We start from the raw sequence: 19,889 nt of genomic DNA, 5'->3' as shown, positions 1-19,889 counted from the left end.
TGTAATCAGGGTACTTATGTTGGATGCACGAAGAGGCTGCTACAAGTCCGTTTCTGCGCCCACAAAGGAGTCAGTTTCCGAACAGGATGCAATTATCCAATCCTGAACTATCCAGCATCCCGTAACCACTCTATTACCTGTCGCTCCCGCTTGGACATCGATGATTTTAAAATAATTGGATCAGCCAATAAAGATGAGAGCTTTTAACACTGGAATCAATTTTAATCAAAACTAATGTACCGAATATAAATGCCCAGTCCTCGTCAGTTCAGCTGTTCATAGCCTAACCACTTGTTTGTTTACATAGTTTTGTGTGTGGGTGTTTTTTTACTTTATTATTTTTTTTCCCACTCTTGTCCTTCAGTCACCTTCTATTTTTTACTCTGGTAGGTTGTCTCTCCAACCTAGTGTTGTTGTACAATAATTTTTACATTTTAAATGTTTTAGTGTTCAATTTTTAAATTTTAAATATATCCGTGTTTTATCAGTGACGAGTCTTATATGTTTGTATTTTTATCAATTCCCAGCCTTGAAAATATCGAAGTGATGTGAAACGTCGGCAACAAATTATGTACTACGCTGAGACATGCCTTTACCTCTCCGCCATGTGTATATATATATATATATATATATATATATATATATATATATATATATATATATATATATATATACAGAGAGAGAGAGTAGACTGAGGGTTACCAGTTCGCCTAACGCTCTGGCTTAATGCATACCAAATATTAAAATAGCAATGTGTCATTTCTTGATGTCCTGGTAAAACAACAAGAATAAGGACAGTTTAAGACGACCGTTTATACGAAAACAACGATCGCTGGCCGTTGCTTAAACGCACGCGGGGAATGCCCGAAACGCATACAAAAAGTCTGTCGTGAGTGCGTATGTCTACAGAGCCTTCACACACAGCTCATCATGGAGAGACATACATAACGAACTCGATCGAATTCGCCAATTACTAACAAACAACGGCTGTGCAGATCAAATGATCGAAGCAGCAATAAAAGAAAATGGACGAATTTTACCAACCCAACACGACGACGAAAAACGAGGTTAAACTTGACTATTTACCATCGTGTACATTTATGGGGTCTGCATACAAGGAGGATTGCTGCACACTATGCGGGATAAAATAAACAGAGCGTAACCCCAAAAGCCCCAAAGCCCCTTACCACAAATAAGCCTCAGGATATATAGTAAAGCTAACCTGTAGCAGCCCCTAAAAGAATGAAGAACAGCACCCGCTCTTCGGGGGGACCGAAGGAGATGTGAACGAATGTAGTTTACAAATTTACTTGTCCAGAGGAGATGTGTTAATCTCACAGCCAAAACTACATCGGGCACACTACAACGACCCTTCGGAGATGGTCTGCTGGCTCTCAGAAAAAAATAAAAGGGCCATCCATCAACACTACATAGATGTCCACGACAGGAAGCCATCTCTACAAGAGCTCATAGAAGGCACCCAGGTCGTGCACAGAGAAGACAACTATGGTCTTCTTCTTTAATAACCGAAGCGGTGAGCATCGTTATTCAGAAGCCGACCTTGACGTCCAACAAGAGTCGGACCATATACTCCCCTCCAGCAGGAGAAGGAATATGCGCAAGTCAACAGGGACCAGACAACACGCCCCAATCCACCAAGAATATCGTGCCCTTAGAAGACACAAGAGGGCCCAGCAAGAGCCAAGTAACATCCTTGCTCAGGTCGTTGAGACCCCGCCCAACACGAATCTGCAGCCGTTAACCAACTTAGACCATTTGGACACACACATACACACACACACACGCTCACTCACTCACTCACTCAAATTTAAATGTTATACACATTTATGTATAAACAGAAATTATCTGACTTGTACCCTTATGCACACTATAAAATATTTTTTTTTTTCTGTATTTAGATTTCTATATTCATTTTTATTCCTGTATGTAATTTTGTTTGTAATTTATCTAAAACCAACAGTGTAACATTAAATCTTAAACATACATTTAATGAAACACTAGCACATGGCATTGTATTTTGAATATTTATTTAACCACTGTTTATACTTTCACTGTTATTGTCACAGTACATATGTCCTTATGTTCTTTGTATCCAAAACAACGCCCTTAAGCTGTTAATCCCTAGACTAACAGTACCCATACCTCAAGGTCATAGTTCCCACACGATGAAATAAATAGGTCGAAAGGCCAAATTGTAAGTCAGTAGTCGCTTGATAATGCCATAAGGCGAAACAGCTGTTGCGACAATATATATATATATATATATATATATATATATATATATATATATATATATATATATATATATATATATATATATATATATATATATATATATATATATATGTTGTTCTGTAAATAACTTTCATTTTTTTAGTTAGTAACTAAAAGGTATTGAAATGATGGAATTCTAACTACGATGGTACAATATTTGTTGAAAGTAAGTAACTAGTTCAAAAACATGCCATATAATATGTAACATACATAATAATTTTATTTGGATTTATAAGTCTTCAACCCCAGTACACCGTCGTGTTGACTATGTTTGAATGATATATTTTAACTTTTGTTTTAGGTAACTGATTTTGCTGACCTTTCAAGGGCTGAAAACAATTACAAAAGTAATACGCATCAGTGATGAGTGTTTTGGACTGGAATAAAAATTTTCTCGTTCTGCATTAAAGAAAAAAAAATAAAATAAAACAGTGTATCAGAGTAACAAAATATTGCTTTTGTGACGTACAAGACTATGCCGTATTACATTTTTTTCAGCCCTTGAAGAGTCAGCAAAATCAGTGACCTAAAGCAAAAGTTAAATTATATCATTCAAACATAGTCAACACGACGGTGTACTTGGGTTACTTACTTTTAACAAATATTTTACCATCGTAGTTAGAATTCCATCATTTCAGTACCTTTTACTTACAAACTAAAAGAATGAAAGTATTTTTACATAACTTTTAACACTATCTTCCTCCAATATTTGCTTCCCATTTAGGAAATCAAGTAAACTAGCATGATGATTGTAAGCTGTGAATAATTGGTATCAGATTAAATTGAGTCTAATGTATTCTGTTGGACTTTTCACCTAAATGTAAAAATAAAGCATTATTTGTCTGACTTGTTCTTCTTGAGTATTTGTGTTGTTTACATCTGGAATGTTGTATACAATGTTGCTATCTTTTCTGGGGCTGGTTTTTATAAGCATGTTTCTTACGTTATTATATGTGAAAGGTATATTTGTATTAAACAATTTCAAAAAAGGTTTTACAGTCTCAAATCCAATAAAATGTGGCAAGCAAAGGGTGTTTGACGCCACTTCCTTTCCGAGTTTTCATTGGTCTTAACTATTAGCTTTATTGTGATGTCCTGAATAAAGTATACATATGTAAAATTATTTGCCTTTTTGCTATAAATACTAAATTTTTAATTAAAAGGTTCACTTACGATATAAATGTCATGAAAAGGTAAATAATATATCTCCACCGCAAGCGAAAATTTGATAGAAGAGATTTCATCATTTAATTCAGCCAATATATTATTTACATCCAAATCTTTGGGTATGATTGCTAAAATATCGTCAACATAACGGTACCCTGTCACAGGAAATTGGAAAATCTTGGGATTGTACACGCATCAAAAATGTCCATATATAAATTTGAAAGAACTGGCAAAAGTGGGTTAGCCATTGCCCTACCAAAAGTTTGTTTAAAATGTTACCGTTGCAAATAAATTTACAATCGCATATGCATAATCTTATTAATTCTATGACCTGGTTAAATGTTAGTAGCAAATCAAGTTTATACAATTCATCTTTAAGATATTCCAATACCGAGTCAATGGGAACTTTAGTGGATAGGGAACATACATCAAAACTTATTAGCCGTGAATCGGGATTGATAGTAATGCCGTTGAGTTTGTCAGTGAAATCTAAAGAATTAACAAGATAGGTACCAGAAATAGTTCTAGCATCGGTGACAATACTTTCGCCTATTCTTTCAAATTTATATATGGAATTTTTTTGAACGTCTGTACATCCCCAAGGTTTTCCAATTTCCTGTGACATAGTAGAGTTATGCTGATGATATTTTAGCCATCATACCCTAAGATTTGGATGTAAATAATATATTGGCTCAACTAATTATCAAGTCACTTCTATTAAATTTACACTTGAGTTAGAGAAAGATGATTGTTTAAATTTTTTGGGACCATTCATATTAAAAGGGAACCTTTTGATTGTAAATTTAATATTATTATGAAAAGACAAATAATTTGACATATGTACACTATTATTCAGGACGTCACATAAATATAAAAGTTGCAGTTTTTTCATCAATATTTCTTCGAGCCTTGCGAATAGTCAGTCCTGAGTTTTTAGATCAAGAATTCAAAAACATCAGAAAAAAAAAACATTTGTGCTATCCATCCCATAACATGGATATTTGGTATAATAAAGCTATTAAGACCATCTATGAAAAATCGGAAAGAAAAAAGAAGTGCCCTCAAACACCTTTTGCTTGCACATTTGATTGGATTTGAGGCTGTAAAACCATTTTTGAATTACATAATATAAATGTATCTTTCACACGCATTAACATAATGAACATGCTTATAAAAATAGCCTCAGAAACGATAGCAATATTGTATACAAATTCCATGTGTGGATTTTGATTTATTTAACTTAAGTCAGGCCAGTAAAGAATTGAACTCAGTAAAAATAGGTCAGACAAATAATGATTTATTTTTACATTTAAGTGAGACATTCGACAGAGCCGGGTGACATATAAGATTTTTAATGAAGTGTGGTGATGAATGTTGCAATCAACAACAGCCAGCATTAACGCTGTTGCCACATATTTACTTGCTATCCTGTTTTACAAAACGCGCTCTATTCTGTTCATATATATATATATATATATATATATATATGAAGTGTGGTGATGAATGTTGCAATCAACAACAGCCAGCATTAACGCTGTTGCCACATATTTACTTGCTATCCTGTTTACAAAACGCGCTCTATTCTGTTCATATATATATATATATATATATATATATATATATATATATATATATATATATATATATGTATATATATATATATAGTATATATATATATATATATATGGACTTAATAGAGCGCGTTTTGTAAACAGGATAGCAAGTAAATATGTGGCAACAGCGTTAATGCTGCCTGTTGTTGATTGCAACATTCATCACCACACTTCATTAAAAATCTTATATGTCACCCGGCTCTTCAAATATCAGTAACACTTACTAATTGTATACCTATAGTGACATATGGTTCTTAAATATAAATAGCACAATAGAATTGATAATCACAAAAGACTTGAATAGATAAACTAAATAAAAATTGGAAAAATAATACCTTTATTTTGCCATTCAGGGGCAATATAGCATCTCTTAGAGTCTTGCTTTCTGCTTCGGTAAATGCTGATTTTCCCTTGTAGATATCACTGCATGGGTCACTACTCGTCCCAAGTCCTTGAAAAGTAAGAAATCTGTTGCAGTAAATTGCTTTACATGAAGCAAGTATTTCTTTGCACTGGAAATTTTTATATTGGAGATTCTCAGGATAGCAAGACGTAAATGTTAAGTAAAGCAAGTGCAGAAGAGATGGATTAGGATCAACATCTCGGGTAGGGGAAAGGCATGCTTTACGGGTAGATTATGTTAGTTACACCTGGAAGATACCGGACTGTGAAACAGTACAAGGAAGAATGATGAGTAGCAATTTATAGAACCAGTTGAAAGATAGTTAGAAGGATGAAAATACGAGTTTCCCCATGACTATCATCATCATTACCCTCTCCGACGACAAGACATAAAGGGCCTTTGAGAAATTCTGTTCCTCATATCTTGCCCATGCTGTCATTATCACAACACTTTACTCATCTCATCTTCATATCTCGTAGTTTTCAACTGAGTAGATCTGGGTCTTCCATTCTTGTACTCAAGGAAACCTGGTGACATAACCACATACAGTTCTTTTCCACTGGTGTCAACGACAACGAAAATTATTGTGCCTGTATGAGCCCTGTACTATTCAATGCAGCGGAGGCATCATGCTTCCGAGGAAACTGAAGATTTTCATTAAACGTAAATAGGAAAACATAAAGATTCAAGAACATGGTGGGGAAGATCATACCTTAAAATAGCAGTTGAACAGAGATATATCATACAGCAGGAATAGAGTAGATTGAAATAAGAAATAACAAGCAGTCATCTTTACAAAGAAATAAGAAACTGAGTATTAATATTTGCAATTTTCTGCGTGCAATTCACAGTAGATTTGTTAAAAGATTTGCTGGATGAAACTATCATCATATTATAAAGGATCCTAAAAATAGAATAAATCTTGAAATTCATTGCAAATATCTAGAATGTCAGGCACAATGAAAATTATAAATTATAATAAATGATAGACATGCATCCTTACATCCACGGTAGAAAGGTAGTGAAACTGGGGACTTGAAACAGGTACTTTTGTAGTTTATTTCTACATTCTCAAGTTCACACTGAATCAAAGAGAAGTTGAGAGGTTTATTTTTAAAACAGAGGTCGGGTTACACTTTCTTAATGTTGACAGAATGTTCTTTGAGCAAAAGAGACATCGAAAGGGAATCAAGAGCTAGTTCGGGGTAGAGATTATTCCTCATTGACGTGGCTTCTTGGAATCATTACACTTTTTAGTTTTACTGTGTCGTTCCTCCTCTTGTATATACTGTTTGTCTTGCAACTGGGATCTATTATTCTCTTCAATAAACCTCGGTCTTATCTTTCCAAATATCTCTTCCATCTCTCTTTCCATTTTGCTTCCACCATTATGTCAAATAAATGAACATCAAGAATCTCACTAACACCGACAGTGAATGAGACCTACCTCCCCATTGATATCCAAAATTTCTGTTAAGGTCAACGCCAACACAAGTGGAAGAAGAAGACCTAGATCTGTTCTTGCGCCACAAACGATTCTATAAAGGAATATGAGTATCAAAACTACCATATATGTATAAGTCCCTACATTCATATGAAAAGATGGGATACAATTTATCAGGCAATTTTTACTAAATTCAATAAAATGAAACAGAATTGAAATAGTATGTAAACTGTCAAACCAACTTACTCCGCTCCAACTGTAAACATATCCATCAGGATTAAGCACGGGCATAATCTGCCATTCAATAGTTTCTGTTAGCCCAGTATTGGCGATAAGTGTTTCGATAATATACAAGGCAGCAGCTGGGCTAACCCATTCACGAGCATGTATACCTAGAAATAAAACCGCAAGTCACAAAATGAAAATAACTTTCTCTTCATGAATACTTTGTAGGAATGTGTACTCAGTGTACCCCATTTATTTATCCACTGTGAAAATGATTAAATAACTAGATTTAGAACTTAGGCTAAAGCCTTAGCTAAGCCCCAATGCAGTACATTATTTAATGTTAAAATGGAATAGACTTCAGCAATCGAAAATTCAGATTTCAGTTTCACAATTTGCATAAAATAATAAAATTATAATCATCATCATCGTCATCATTATCATCACCATTCTGAGAGTATTGCTAAAGCATTGTGCATCCCGTACTCGAATATTGAAATTAACCACAGTGATTTTGTCTCTATAATAGGCCTTTTAGTGTATAGAATGTCCCTTAATCGGGTCCAATTTTAGTTTGGAGGTCATGGGAAAGGCCACAAAGTCACTAATCTTGATGACATCAGAAAAAGTTTCCTTGGCAAAGTATGCGTGCCCCTTACCATTCAAAAGTTATGGCTAAAGTTTAAGTGACATATAAAATATGGAGAATCTAGGGTTATAATTTTGCTTTTTAACAAGCAAGGTACGCATGACAGAAACATTGACACAAGAGATAGACGTTCTACTGTGTTTATGAGAGATGATCTACTTTTATGCAATGTATAACTGGAATCATTATAACTATGCATATGGAGATATAGTGTCAAAATAAGTGACACAGTGACAACTTTACCGTGTATATATGCCAAAAATTCGCCGTATTCCGTTTTTAATAGCATCATACTGTGCTTAAAGAAGAACCACAATAAAGATTGCTTCTTTTTTACCATAGCCACTTATTAAACAATTACTATAAAGTTCTTCTGATCTGCAATAAGTGTGGTTGGTGGCCAAGCATGCATAGCTTTGGGAATATTGGTGATAATTTATTGTACTTACAGAAAAGCCTAATGAACAGTGTACTAAATAATATAATGAATAGTATGAAAAAATATAAAAAGTAAGAAAAGAAAACCCGTTCTGGTAGCGATTAGATCTTATGCACTGACCTCCATCAATAAAGACAACTTTCTTCTGCACGTTATCTGTGATGTTGTTAGTCATCCGAACACGGTAAACAGTGCGGTTTTCAACAGTCCTTCCAGGTTTATCCACTCGGATTTTGTTGGGGTATTGGGCTGGTAAGCTCTCCAAGTAACTGGAAATCTGCCATAACCAATGTTTCAAAATGGCTTAAAATTTTCAAACATCAGAAATCACTAATGATGCTGTGTTAGTACATGACCCAGGGAAGAGTTGATAATTTTTTGTAAACTATATTGATATATTATTATGTATATATTAAATAATTTTACATTTCCTCCTTAACAGTACAGTATTGTTCATTACCTACATGTTTTATAAGTTTTCCAAGAATTATTATTTACATAAGGCAATATCCACACATTCTATAAATCCACATGAAAAATAATAATCTACAACAGCTGCACGAGGAAAACCTCAACAAACTTTGCCATAACTTCAAAACAGGTAGTAATGGTTATCATGAAGTACTCACTTGGCTAAAACTCATGTAAGAGGTGAATGTAACTGAAGCTCGAGGAAGGTTTTTCCCTGCATCACGTTTCTCCAAATCTAATGCCCTTCAATAAAAAGATAAATACATTACATAAAAACAAATATTTAATTTTACTGCCGAAGTTCCTTCTATTGCGTTAACTTTTCAATAATTTATATACATAAAATACTGAATAAATATATTTTTGCAGACAGCGATGGAGAAACCTATAGAGGTAAAGTTTTAACGCATGAGAACCTTCTTTTTTAGCTTAGAGCCTCAAAGGGGTCATTTTGTTTTCTCACTGGCCTCCTTAAGACAAAACGACTATCATCAAGCAGTCTCTCATAGCTGATATTGGCAAGAATTGAGCAATATTTGGTACAGCAAAGAAATATAAATGGACTCAAGATGCAATGGTTCTTTATCCTACCCTGTAATGGCTACCTATAAGATCATAATTCCCTCCACTTCTGGAGATGTGGTAATAATGTTGCATGCAAGATAAGCCCTGCATTACTCGTCAGGTCTATAAAAGAAGCAACCACCAGAGATTACTATGGCTTTTTGACAGGTGAAGTTGGTGTGTTTTAGGATCCACAGCATCTACAAAAAAAAAAAAAAAAAAAAAAAATTTCTTATGCCAGTGCCTGTTTTTTTTTTTTTATAGTTTATCCAGTGCTTATCTACAAAGGAGCATATAAAAGAAATTGACAGCGGACAAAATGTCCTACCTCCTGAGAAAAGATTTCCCCCAACTGCCCATTAGCAGACAGTCCATGGCAAAGTCATGTGAGGGATCACCTCCCTTCTTCTGTTCAAGATTCCTATTCAGAACTAACAACCAATAGAGGGATAAGATCATATAGAAGTGTTAGTGTTATAGCAATGAAGTAACTTGATCAGTTATGCAGGGGAGGACTGAAGGATAGCCACTCTAACTCACTATTTTCAGAAAAACCTAAGCATCAAAGCCATGAGAGGGATCACCTCCCCTCTCTTTCACTCAGGGTTCCAGTCAGTAATTACTAGTGAATAAAGAGAGATAAAGAACCCATATGAATGATAAACTTATGGCAATATGATGGGAAGTAGGATAACCCTGCCATCCTAGTGATATCTAAGAAATACCATAGCGTCATAGATAGCCCCTCTTTCTCTATCAGGAAACGTATGGGACATCAATTATCATCTTTTTTTCTATAGTTCAACATCTTCAATCTGTCACCAGTAACATTTGAGGGACATTGTCTGTGATGACCAACTCATATACTCATAAACTTCTTCAAAATCGACATTTCAAAAGAAAGACTGAGAGGTACCCACCTTCCAGACTAGACCAGACAAAATGCCTTAGCTGTCATACTGAGTTCATGTAAAAGATTAGGGATTTCTTCTATTCTTGGCTGGGAATCAAGGGCTAAGGGAAATATCAAGGGATGACTATGCAAGCGAGTGAAGAAGCATTTCTCCCATCTATGAGAGCCAAGTTTTCTGAACCGGGTTCCTGTTACCAAGCAATAATGAGGGCCATCTTTTGAAGCATGTGGGTCATGATTGTATTATGATCACTGAAATGAGAATAGGTCAACTTCCATAATTACTTCCTTTCGATCCATAGAAAGGTCTTATGGGTCACACTCAAACAATAAACATTTCTCACTGCTTCCCTTTTACCCACCTTTTCCTCATTCTCTTTCTCTGATATATAAAAATACAAAAAGTATTTAGTAAATACAGAATATTGTAGGAATATGAGTAAGACACTAGTGAGGTGGAATGAAGAAACAGACTATTTGGCAAAACCCAATCTTCAGAAACATATCAGATGTCTATTGGGAAGTCCTAGATTAAAACTAATATAAATGAGTTTTCTGTATATCTGAAAGTAGAAATACAATTAATATATTTCAGACACATATAAACATGCTTGCCAGTCAGTAGTTTTGATAACAATCCAAACTAATTACTGAGGGCACAGAGGCTGTTTATCACAGGTAACAACTAAATGTTAACACCGAACACTCTCCCACCTATCTGTCAATTACCTGCACACCAGGATAATAAGATTGACTTATTGGATGACAGCATTCTTTCAAGTGATTTGACGGGGAATGTTCCAAACCACCTGCTTTTGTGGGTGGAGACAATTGCAAAGCATCAACCTCAGACATGAGCTGAGACTGGTCCAGGACTTATTCCAGCAATTATCCGGAGAACTTGGATCAGGAATTTCATGGCTCTTTTCTGATTCTGACAGGAGTAGTAGGGGTATCCCTATGGGGGTCAAGATTTTATCTTAATCATAATCTGGGAGATTGGCTCAGCTTTCACTAAGCCTTGGGGATATTGTTAGCCTGCCCTAAGTCCCTTACTTTCTCAGCAAGAGTACCCAAATCTATCCAGGTGGCCTTCTCAGACTTTTTAGTCTCTCCTGTATAGGCTGAAAATGTCTTAGTAACAAGGCTGCTCAAATTCCAGGTAGAAAAATATAATGTCATCTTAAATACAGTGATGTCCAGTATCAATGGTTTCCTTGATACTTTGCAGGATTTCCATACAAATATCATACCTATCTTCCATCCTGGCATCAGTCAGTCTCCTTATAAGGAAACTTGGCTGAACAGGTTAGACTAGGACAACCAAATTACCACTAGTTGGATGGAAGGAAGTCTTAGGTGAAGGAGAATGAACCATAAGGCAAAACAGGAATATCAGAGGGAGAGACGGAGGAAGTTCCTTGTTGTGGTCTTCCTTAAAGTCAGATTGTTGAAAAAGAGAGTTTATATTCCATTCTGGGAGTTCCTCCTCTGGCAAAACAAAAAAAATGATGGTGCCCCTGAGTTTTCAGGGTTTAGCAGGGAGAGTCCAGTTGCTTTGTTCACCTTTTGCTGATTATTCTGGACATCTATCTCAACTAATGACTCTTTATCTACTTCAGGAAATTCACAGGCGATCATTCATATTGACATGTTCTCATGTTTGCCTTAGTGTAAACATTCTTTGGGAAGAAAGGGAATACTCGCTGCTGAATTCTACTAGGAAGATTTATTCCCTTCCCCCAAACTTCTTCGCAACTCATGACTCTCATCCCAATCTGGACTGGCTGCCAGGTGCATATGGCATACCTAGCACGTGTCTAAGCAGCCAATCAAATTTAATACTGTTTGCTGATGCTGTGTTTTTTGGCAGATTGATAATTAAGCAGCCTGTACTGTAGTAAAAAAAAAATGTGAGAAATGCTTGATGTGGCCATATATGTTTAGTGTACTTATCGATCTGAGTGTGATTATAACTCAATTTCTATTTCATCTGTGATCGATTCAGATGTTTTAGTAACTGACCTATGTTGAAGTTGAATTTGGACACTGTTACGGGTGACTCTCTTGTTTAGGGCTTGCTTTTCCATTCTATACATATTTTGTTTAACTTTATCTATAAAATTACTTGCCTTGATTGTTAGATCGGTTGGGAGCCTGGTTGGTAATATCCTGAACATAACAGTAGATAATTATAAGTTAAAGTCATTTAGTATATTTCCTATCATTGTTTTTCTGGGTCCATATTGTTTATGCCACCACTGTCTACTATTGGAGTTGGTCATTAGATTTTTGAGGGGGTATAGAAGTTGAATGTAATATTATGGAGGGCAGTATAACTAAAAAAACTCTCGCTGAAAAAATTGTCTGGTACCTTATGGAAATCCAGAAAAATAATATCAAGATTTATTTGGTTATCGTGTTGGTTGGGTTGGTAAGGTGTAAAGGAGGCTGGTTTGCCCTAGGGTATGTTAAAAAGGATTACACATTTAGCTCTCTCTCTCTCTCTCTCTCTCTTCTCTCTCTCTCTCTCTCTCTCGTCTCGTCTCTCTCTCTAATATATATATATATATCTATATATATATATATATATATATAATATATATATAATATATATATATATATATATATATATATACACTGTATTAGGTAACTACATTTCAATTATGTCACTGATTTTATCTTTAAGATAATTCTTAAACATTCTATATTGGCAATCTAGCAAGGATTTAGAAGTACTAATTTAACAGGATTAGTATTATGTCAAAACTAGGCACACATCTAATGCTATATTCATTCTTTTAAGTGAAAACTCTCACATGATAGATTGAACTGAAAATTCAGTGATTGCCAGATCAAAAGATTTCTCTTCACGAAATCTTTGGTCTTTTATTGTACAGCTTACTTCCATAGAGTTATCGAGTTGTACTTTTATTAATATTTTTGGTGATCAGTAAACATTTTGTTATGCTCTTTTAATTGTTTGAGCTATTGGGTCTAATCTTTTGTAAAACCTGTTAACCTTGTTGTGATAGGTCTACTAATTCTTCAGTTGTGTTGGATTCCAGGTACACATTTTCTCCTTTGTAATTCGCATCTGTCATTAATAAGAATGTTTAGTAAGCTTATTTTTATATTCCTTCAGCCTGCCAACCAAAGGAAGAGAAGTCGAATGGCCTTGTAGATCTAAATTTTCCCCTCTTTCCTTCGTGGATTATATCTTTATTTAAATATTCATCACATGCCATATTTTCATGATATAGTCATACACACACAAACACACATGTGGATGTCTATATGCATGTATGTATGTATGTATGTGTGTGTGCTTTTGTGTGTCTGTTTGAGTATGTTCCTACATAACTCTGAAATGCATTGAGCAATTTCAACCAAACTTGGTATACATATGATTTACCATCTGGGGGTTGGGGTCGGGGTTAAGATATCACTGGCACCAAAGGGGGTTGGTGTGAGGCTGGGAAGAGTGTGACATGTTAAAATAACCAAAAAACAACAGATATTAATGTCTAATCCATAGTTTACCATGATGTTGTGATGATTAGTGACACTCGTGTCGAACTTTAAGTCCAAGTTCAGCCCTGATGGAAATGGGGGTGAGAAGTGGTGAAAAATAAAATGTAGAAAATGAATGATATCAGAGTCTAATCTATGCTTTTGAGGTTGCTGAGATGAATAGTGATACTCCCGAAGCCATTTACACTCAAACAGCCCCAATATGAATGGCGGCTGAGAAGGGGTAAAATATAAAATGTCAAAATGATGAGCACTGTAATTGAGAGAGAGAGAGAGAGAGAGAGAGAGAGAGAGAGAGAGAGAGAGAGAGAATTTGTAGGTCGTCATTCAGAGTTTTCCCGGGCAGTGGTGGGTTGGGCAGCTAGTGTGTATATATATATATATATATATATATATATATATATATATATATATATATAGAGAAGCTCGAGAGATAGAGAGAGAGAGAGAGAGAGAGAGAGAGAGAGAGAGAGAGAGAGAGAGAGAGATGTTCATAAAGATCATGAATGGTAACCATGGAAGCCAGTATGGTCAAACAACCTAAGGTAGATCCCCTTGATCTATACAGAGAAAGACGAATCTCACACAAAAACCGAAATGAAAGATTACGATGATCCCCATCAATTAAAATTCCTATAAAGATATCTTATTATTTACTGAAAATTGGAAAGGATCCAAGAGAAATGAGAGCGTTCGTTGTAAGAATGCATATAACAATGGATATGTGCCAAACAAAATTGGTATTTTATCTTGAAATAGGAAAATATTATGAGGAAGCTTAACACTATGTCAGTATCTTCTTCCGTAAATAGCAGAAACTTTTCAGCAATGAAGCACTGCATAATAACAACGGAAAACACTCGGAACAGGAAAAAGTGACGCTCTCAGTCCTATGAGTAACGGCGAGGTTTGGGGTGCAAATTTCGACACATCTGCAGGAGAGGGGTGATTCGTGATCTTCACAGATAATGCTGTAAATCAGGGTAAGTAACTTCCTACTTTAAACGGCACATTTCCAGCACAGACCAGTCATGAGAGAATTCTTGATTTTATTTGGTAATTCTTAAGGAGCCCTGAGAGGACCATAATAGTAACACCATCAAAACTATCATAATAATATAGCTGATAGGAAACAAGGTCTGATAAGTTGAAAGTATGATTAGCTAATGGCTATTGCTTATCAAAATCACTGATACTTCATATCAAGCTATCATAAAGCTGAGACTGTCCGAGCCTCTAAAAATCCAGCTATAAAGTTTTCACAAAATGACATACAGTACATTTAGATACTTATAGAATGGAAACTTCATGCATTTGAGTCAAATCAAATATCCTTATAAGTCAGGAAATTATAAAATAAAGCATGTAAAAAATTTATGTCAACAGCTAGTGTTTAAAAATTACTAAAAAAAAACATTTACATTAAATAGCAAAGTACTGACGATATTAATTAAAACATTAAAATGACAAATAATAATAATATTATCTTTTAAGAACTACACGAGGTGTTTTGGAAAGTGTTAATAGATATTGGGATATAAAATATCCCTGGAAAGCTATAAATTTACAAACAGAGAAAAAACCTCCAACTAAGGACTTACCTGCGAAGATTATTACATATTAAATCAAAGGATATTAATCCATCATCCTGCATTTTAGTAAGATCTTCTAAAGCTTGAGATGATGCAGCTACCTCAGCAATACCTGTGGTTGGAAGGAATATAGTTTTAGAAAGTACACTTTCCTCAGTAATACGTGGCTTTAAAAAGAATGTAGAAGGTATAGTGAGTAGAAGATGCATCTATGGCAGCAATCCCTGTTATTGGGATAGAACAATAGAAGATATGGTTACAACATTAAAACCTGCTATTGAGAAAAAATGCTTCTGAAGAAGTAGGTTTGTGAGCAACGCCTGTTACAGGAAAAACATGAGTTTCGAGTTTCATTTAAACACGGAAAAATGCAGAACGAATGCTATGCTGAAAAAATCACTGGCGTTACCCAAGAGATTTACATGTTTCATTTTCGAGAATATGAAATGTTAACTAGAATAATAAGATTTACTTTTAGTGGTGCATAATCAATATTGTAAAAATATTTACCGTTGTACTTTATGTTTTCACTTATGGAAGTTTCCTCACCTTTGATCTTTGATGCAGACAGGACCACCAAGTATCCCTCTGCTTCCATATCCTCAAGTTTGCTCAGGGTGGGAGGATAAGCGTCTCCACTCACTTGCTCAAGATTAACAGCTAAGACTTTCCATCTGCAAATGAAGTTTTACCTTCTCCATTAAATGATAAATATAGGCATCTATTCATAAACGCATGATAATATAAACATATAGAATATAAAAGGAAAATGTTAGGTGGAAAAGAACAGTAGACTTCAATTAAAAGTACAAGCAAAGGGGAAAATAAGCCTAGATATTCATGCAAACTTCAATCGTAAAAGTACTGGCCAATAAAAAATTAAGCTTCGCTTGTCCATCTTTTTTCTCTGTATTTCCTAATCAAGTCAAATATCATATACTAGTTTTCCTTATAAGAAAATGATAGCTTGATATAAACCTTCCATAATCCAGTGATGATCCCTCAGAAATGCCAACAAAGAGCATCAGAGGCATCAAAAGCTTCAGATGCGCAACTGAACTTACTCTGCATGCACGACCCATCCTGAAATCAGTGAGATGATTAAAATAAGTGTCTCTAAAAAATTCATATGCTTGAACAGTACTTCCAATATTCCTATGGTCTAAGAAACTTAGAAACAGACTAATAATTGTTAATGTTGAGATCCGGAATAGATTTCTATAGCTCTGACAAGTAGCAGCAGGAACTTACAGGAGGCATTCATCACACACACACACTCACACACACACTATATATAATATAATATATATTATATATATATATATATATAATAAATATATAGATATATATATATATAGGGATATATTATAATATAGAGATATCATATAATATAATATAGGGTATGATATATATATATATCTATATTTTATTATATGTATATATGCATAATATAGTATATTATACATATATATACATACATACACACACACACACACACATATATATATATATATATATATATATATATATATATATATATATATATATACATATATATATATATATATATATACATATATATATATATATATATATATATATATATATATATATATATATATATATATAAACTGCACTCACAAATAAGAAAAGCAAAGTAAAATTTCAGTCCCCTCAACCACCCGCCACACCACAAGGATGAGATTTGGAATGTTTTCCTCAGACGTATTTCCCCATCTGTGTGACGTCCTTTCCAGTCATCTCTCATAATTCATCTTGGGAGCATTTTGACATTCTAGCCATTAATGTAAATTCGGGAGAGTTCCCCCTTTTAATACTAGATATTAAATTTACACCTTCCCTGACCTAGCTTTGTGTCCAGCCTGACCCCTGGTCAGTTCCTCATTCGACCTTTACCTGTTTAGCAAGCTCTCAGGTATGGCCCTCCCAACGCCCTTCCTTCTAAAATCATGATACTGGCTCAGTTGTTGTTTTCAGGATCCGGGTCTCCGAGATGGAGGAACAAAAGGCTGCGGTGCTATCATTTCAGGGAAATCAGAATCACTGCCAGAAGCTGCTGGCTAAGACACCGCCATGAGACCAACTCCAGTTTTGGGGGGATGTGTTGTAACCCCAAGCTCAAATAACCTCCTTTTAGGGTATAAATAAGCCCTGCAGAGTTCATATCCTCGCAGTGCCATACCGTATAGTTCAATAGATATAATAGTATCTGCAGATGGGTGATCCTCGGTTCAAGTCCAGAGACCTTGGTATCAGTCCTAGTTCCACACCGACCATGACTTAGCCTTGAACTCATACTCAACCAAGTCCCAGATATTATACAGCTAACATTCACGTCAACCTCCGCCCACAGTCTCATGTCATACAAGAAGTCTGCATTTCCACAGTGCAAATCAAGTACCAGGCCTCTACCCTGACCCTCCTCGCTCACTACGCTCCAGACCTCCACCTGCCCTAGCCTTGTCCTCGAGAGACTTGCTCTGCTAAATAGGACTACTCCCAGAGCCTGACAGCATAGATTTTAGGTGGATCACCTCCAGGAAACAAGCCAGTGCATGCTATAGGGCCAGAGCCCGAACCCTTTCCAAATCTCCCTTTAGGAAATCCAACTCCAGCTCTCCTCTTGACCCCTGGCATGGCCTCACAATATGTCCCTGAGGTAGCCCAAGCTACTTGGGAACCACCTGTATCTACAGCCACTTCTTCCTCTACCTCCGAGTCCTTAGAAGATAGGAATCTGGGGGATGATTCACTACATCCTTTGTTGATTGCAAAGATCCAGCAACTGGAACAAAAGTGGGCAGCTATACATGACACCACTGCTGCCCCGGTTGTTGCAACAGCCAAGGCAGTGGCTGGCCCAGGGCCATCTCTGCCTATTGGAATGGAACCACAAACCATTTTTGGATTAGATCCCAAACACACCTCTATGCCTTATTTTAGAAGATTCAAGTATGCCCATGACGGGTAGACAGAAAAAACCAAGGAAGGGTATGTATGGAAAAACTAAGGAACCTTAAAGCTAGTTCATTCATCTTTATTACTTTACAAGTTTACAAATGAGACCAGGATTCTGAAAACGGAGAGCAAAAATAAAATATGATCAATAAACTGTGACCACTCATTCAACAACACAAATATATAACCTCGCTACTTTCATTACATCAAACTTTACAACAGTCCATGAACTTCAACTTCAAGAGAAAAATAAACCTTTAATAATATCAGCAGCTTAACGAATAAAGGTATGGCAGATCATTGGCTTAAGATGGGCCATGCTGTTAACTGTGATAATTCTTTGATAAACTGCAGGGTCAAAGATCACCGTAAAAGGAATTTGCCGGAATCCGTTTTAATTGAAGCCAAACCAACGAGGAATTTAAATCTCCATCCTAGATTGTCCCTTGATCCTCTCTCCTTGTCTCTTTTTCTTAAAGAACAACACACCCAGATTAACAAACTGTAATCCCGCCTCTCCTTTCTGTTTTTTTATATAAAGGTCTGTTAACTTCTATTATTTTCAGTGTGACCTTGAAAATATAGAATATACTTGTTCCATGTCCCCAGGTTTTCACTCACGTTTCCACATTGGATTTAAGGATATTATATATATATACTATATATATATTATAATATATATATATATAATATATATAATATATATATATATATAATATATAATATATATAATATATATATATATATATATATATATATAATTCATTACTTTAACGAGAAAGATTCACTGGGATGAAAAAAGATTATTACATTTTCAGCAAATATACAACTCCGGGAACATAATTATTATTATATTTGAAAAGGTAAGTAAGTATGGCAAGGATCAATATTATTCAAAATTGCAACTACTTTCGGAATTTTCTTGATAAGCCATTCAGTTCAAAACATGGGAAAAATTCTGCAAAATCTGCATATGTTACGTGATCCCAAATGGGATGGAGAGAAGGACTAACGTGATCGTAATTCAGTCAATAAAGCCAACGAGAGAAATGTATTACGGTTAAGTGAAATCATCCAAAGAAACCCGACTCATCCTTCGGTACTGGAAACAACCGGGAACATATTTTCACTTACTGAGCAGCTGTAAGAGACGATGCGCGTGAAGTCTACACTCGGCATCTGCAGGTAAGAAGGCACTTCCCATTCACTGGCTATATATTCACTATACTCGTATGTAGGTCTTTCTGAAGGCGGTGCAAGCGGTGGTAAGTGACTCCGCCTGTTCAACACCCACGCCCTTAAAAGGCACCAATCAAATTTGGAAATCTTTCAAGGGCAATACATCGAGATAATTACCTTAAACATCTGGTTTACCCCACCTTACATACATATGTATATATTTACATACTCACATATATATATATTTATACATATAAATGAAAAGTAAACCAGATATTTTGGGTAATTATCTCGATGCATTGGTCTTGAAATATTTCCAGATTAATGGGTGCCTTTCAAGCCTGTGGGTGTTGAATACGCGATGCCACTGATGACCTTCACCGCCTTCGATACCTATGCAAGAAAGAACTGATAAATTACTA

General features: G+C 35.3%; 1 protein-coding gene across 2 annotated transcripts in view; it reads right to left on the bottom strand.

Moving 5' to 3' along the window:
- The window catches only part of LOC135203508 (carboxypeptidase B-like), a 70,297-nt gene extending 50,746 nt beyond the window's left edge, over positions 1–19,551 (bottom strand). The window contains exons 1-9 of one of the 2 annotated variants that reach the window (XM_064233237.1): positions 19,423–19,551; positions 16,288–16,392; positions 15,859–15,983; positions 15,319–15,421; positions 8,865–8,949; positions 8,356–8,512; positions 7,169–7,314; positions 6,926–7,016; positions 5,411–5,526 (exon numbers count right to left, since the gene is read on the bottom strand). In XM_064233237.1, coding sequence (XP_064089307.1) covers positions 5,411–5,526; positions 6,926–7,016; positions 7,169–7,314; positions 8,356–8,512; positions 8,865–8,949; positions 15,319–15,421; positions 15,859–15,983; positions 16,288–16,391 — 927 coding nt within the window. In that variant the 5' untranslated portion in view covers position 16,392; positions 19,423–19,551. The remainder of the gene's footprint in view (positions 1–5,410; positions 5,527–6,925; positions 7,017–7,168; positions 7,315–8,355; positions 8,513–8,864; positions 8,950–15,318; positions 15,422–15,858; positions 15,984–16,287; positions 16,393–19,422) is intronic. The other variant, XM_064233238.1, reaches the window with a different exon arrangement.
- Between the last annotated feature and the right edge of the window lie 338 nt (positions 19,552–19,889).

The sequence above is a fragment of the Macrobrachium nipponense genome, chromosome 36 (assembly GCF_015104395.2).
Source record: "Macrobrachium nipponense isolate FS-2020 chromosome 36, ASM1510439v2, whole genome shotgun sequence".
Classification (NCBI taxonomy): Eukaryota; Metazoa; Arthropoda; class Malacostraca; order Decapoda; family Palaemonidae; genus Macrobrachium; species Macrobrachium nipponense.
This window is presented reverse-complemented; position numbering and strand designations above follow the sequence as displayed.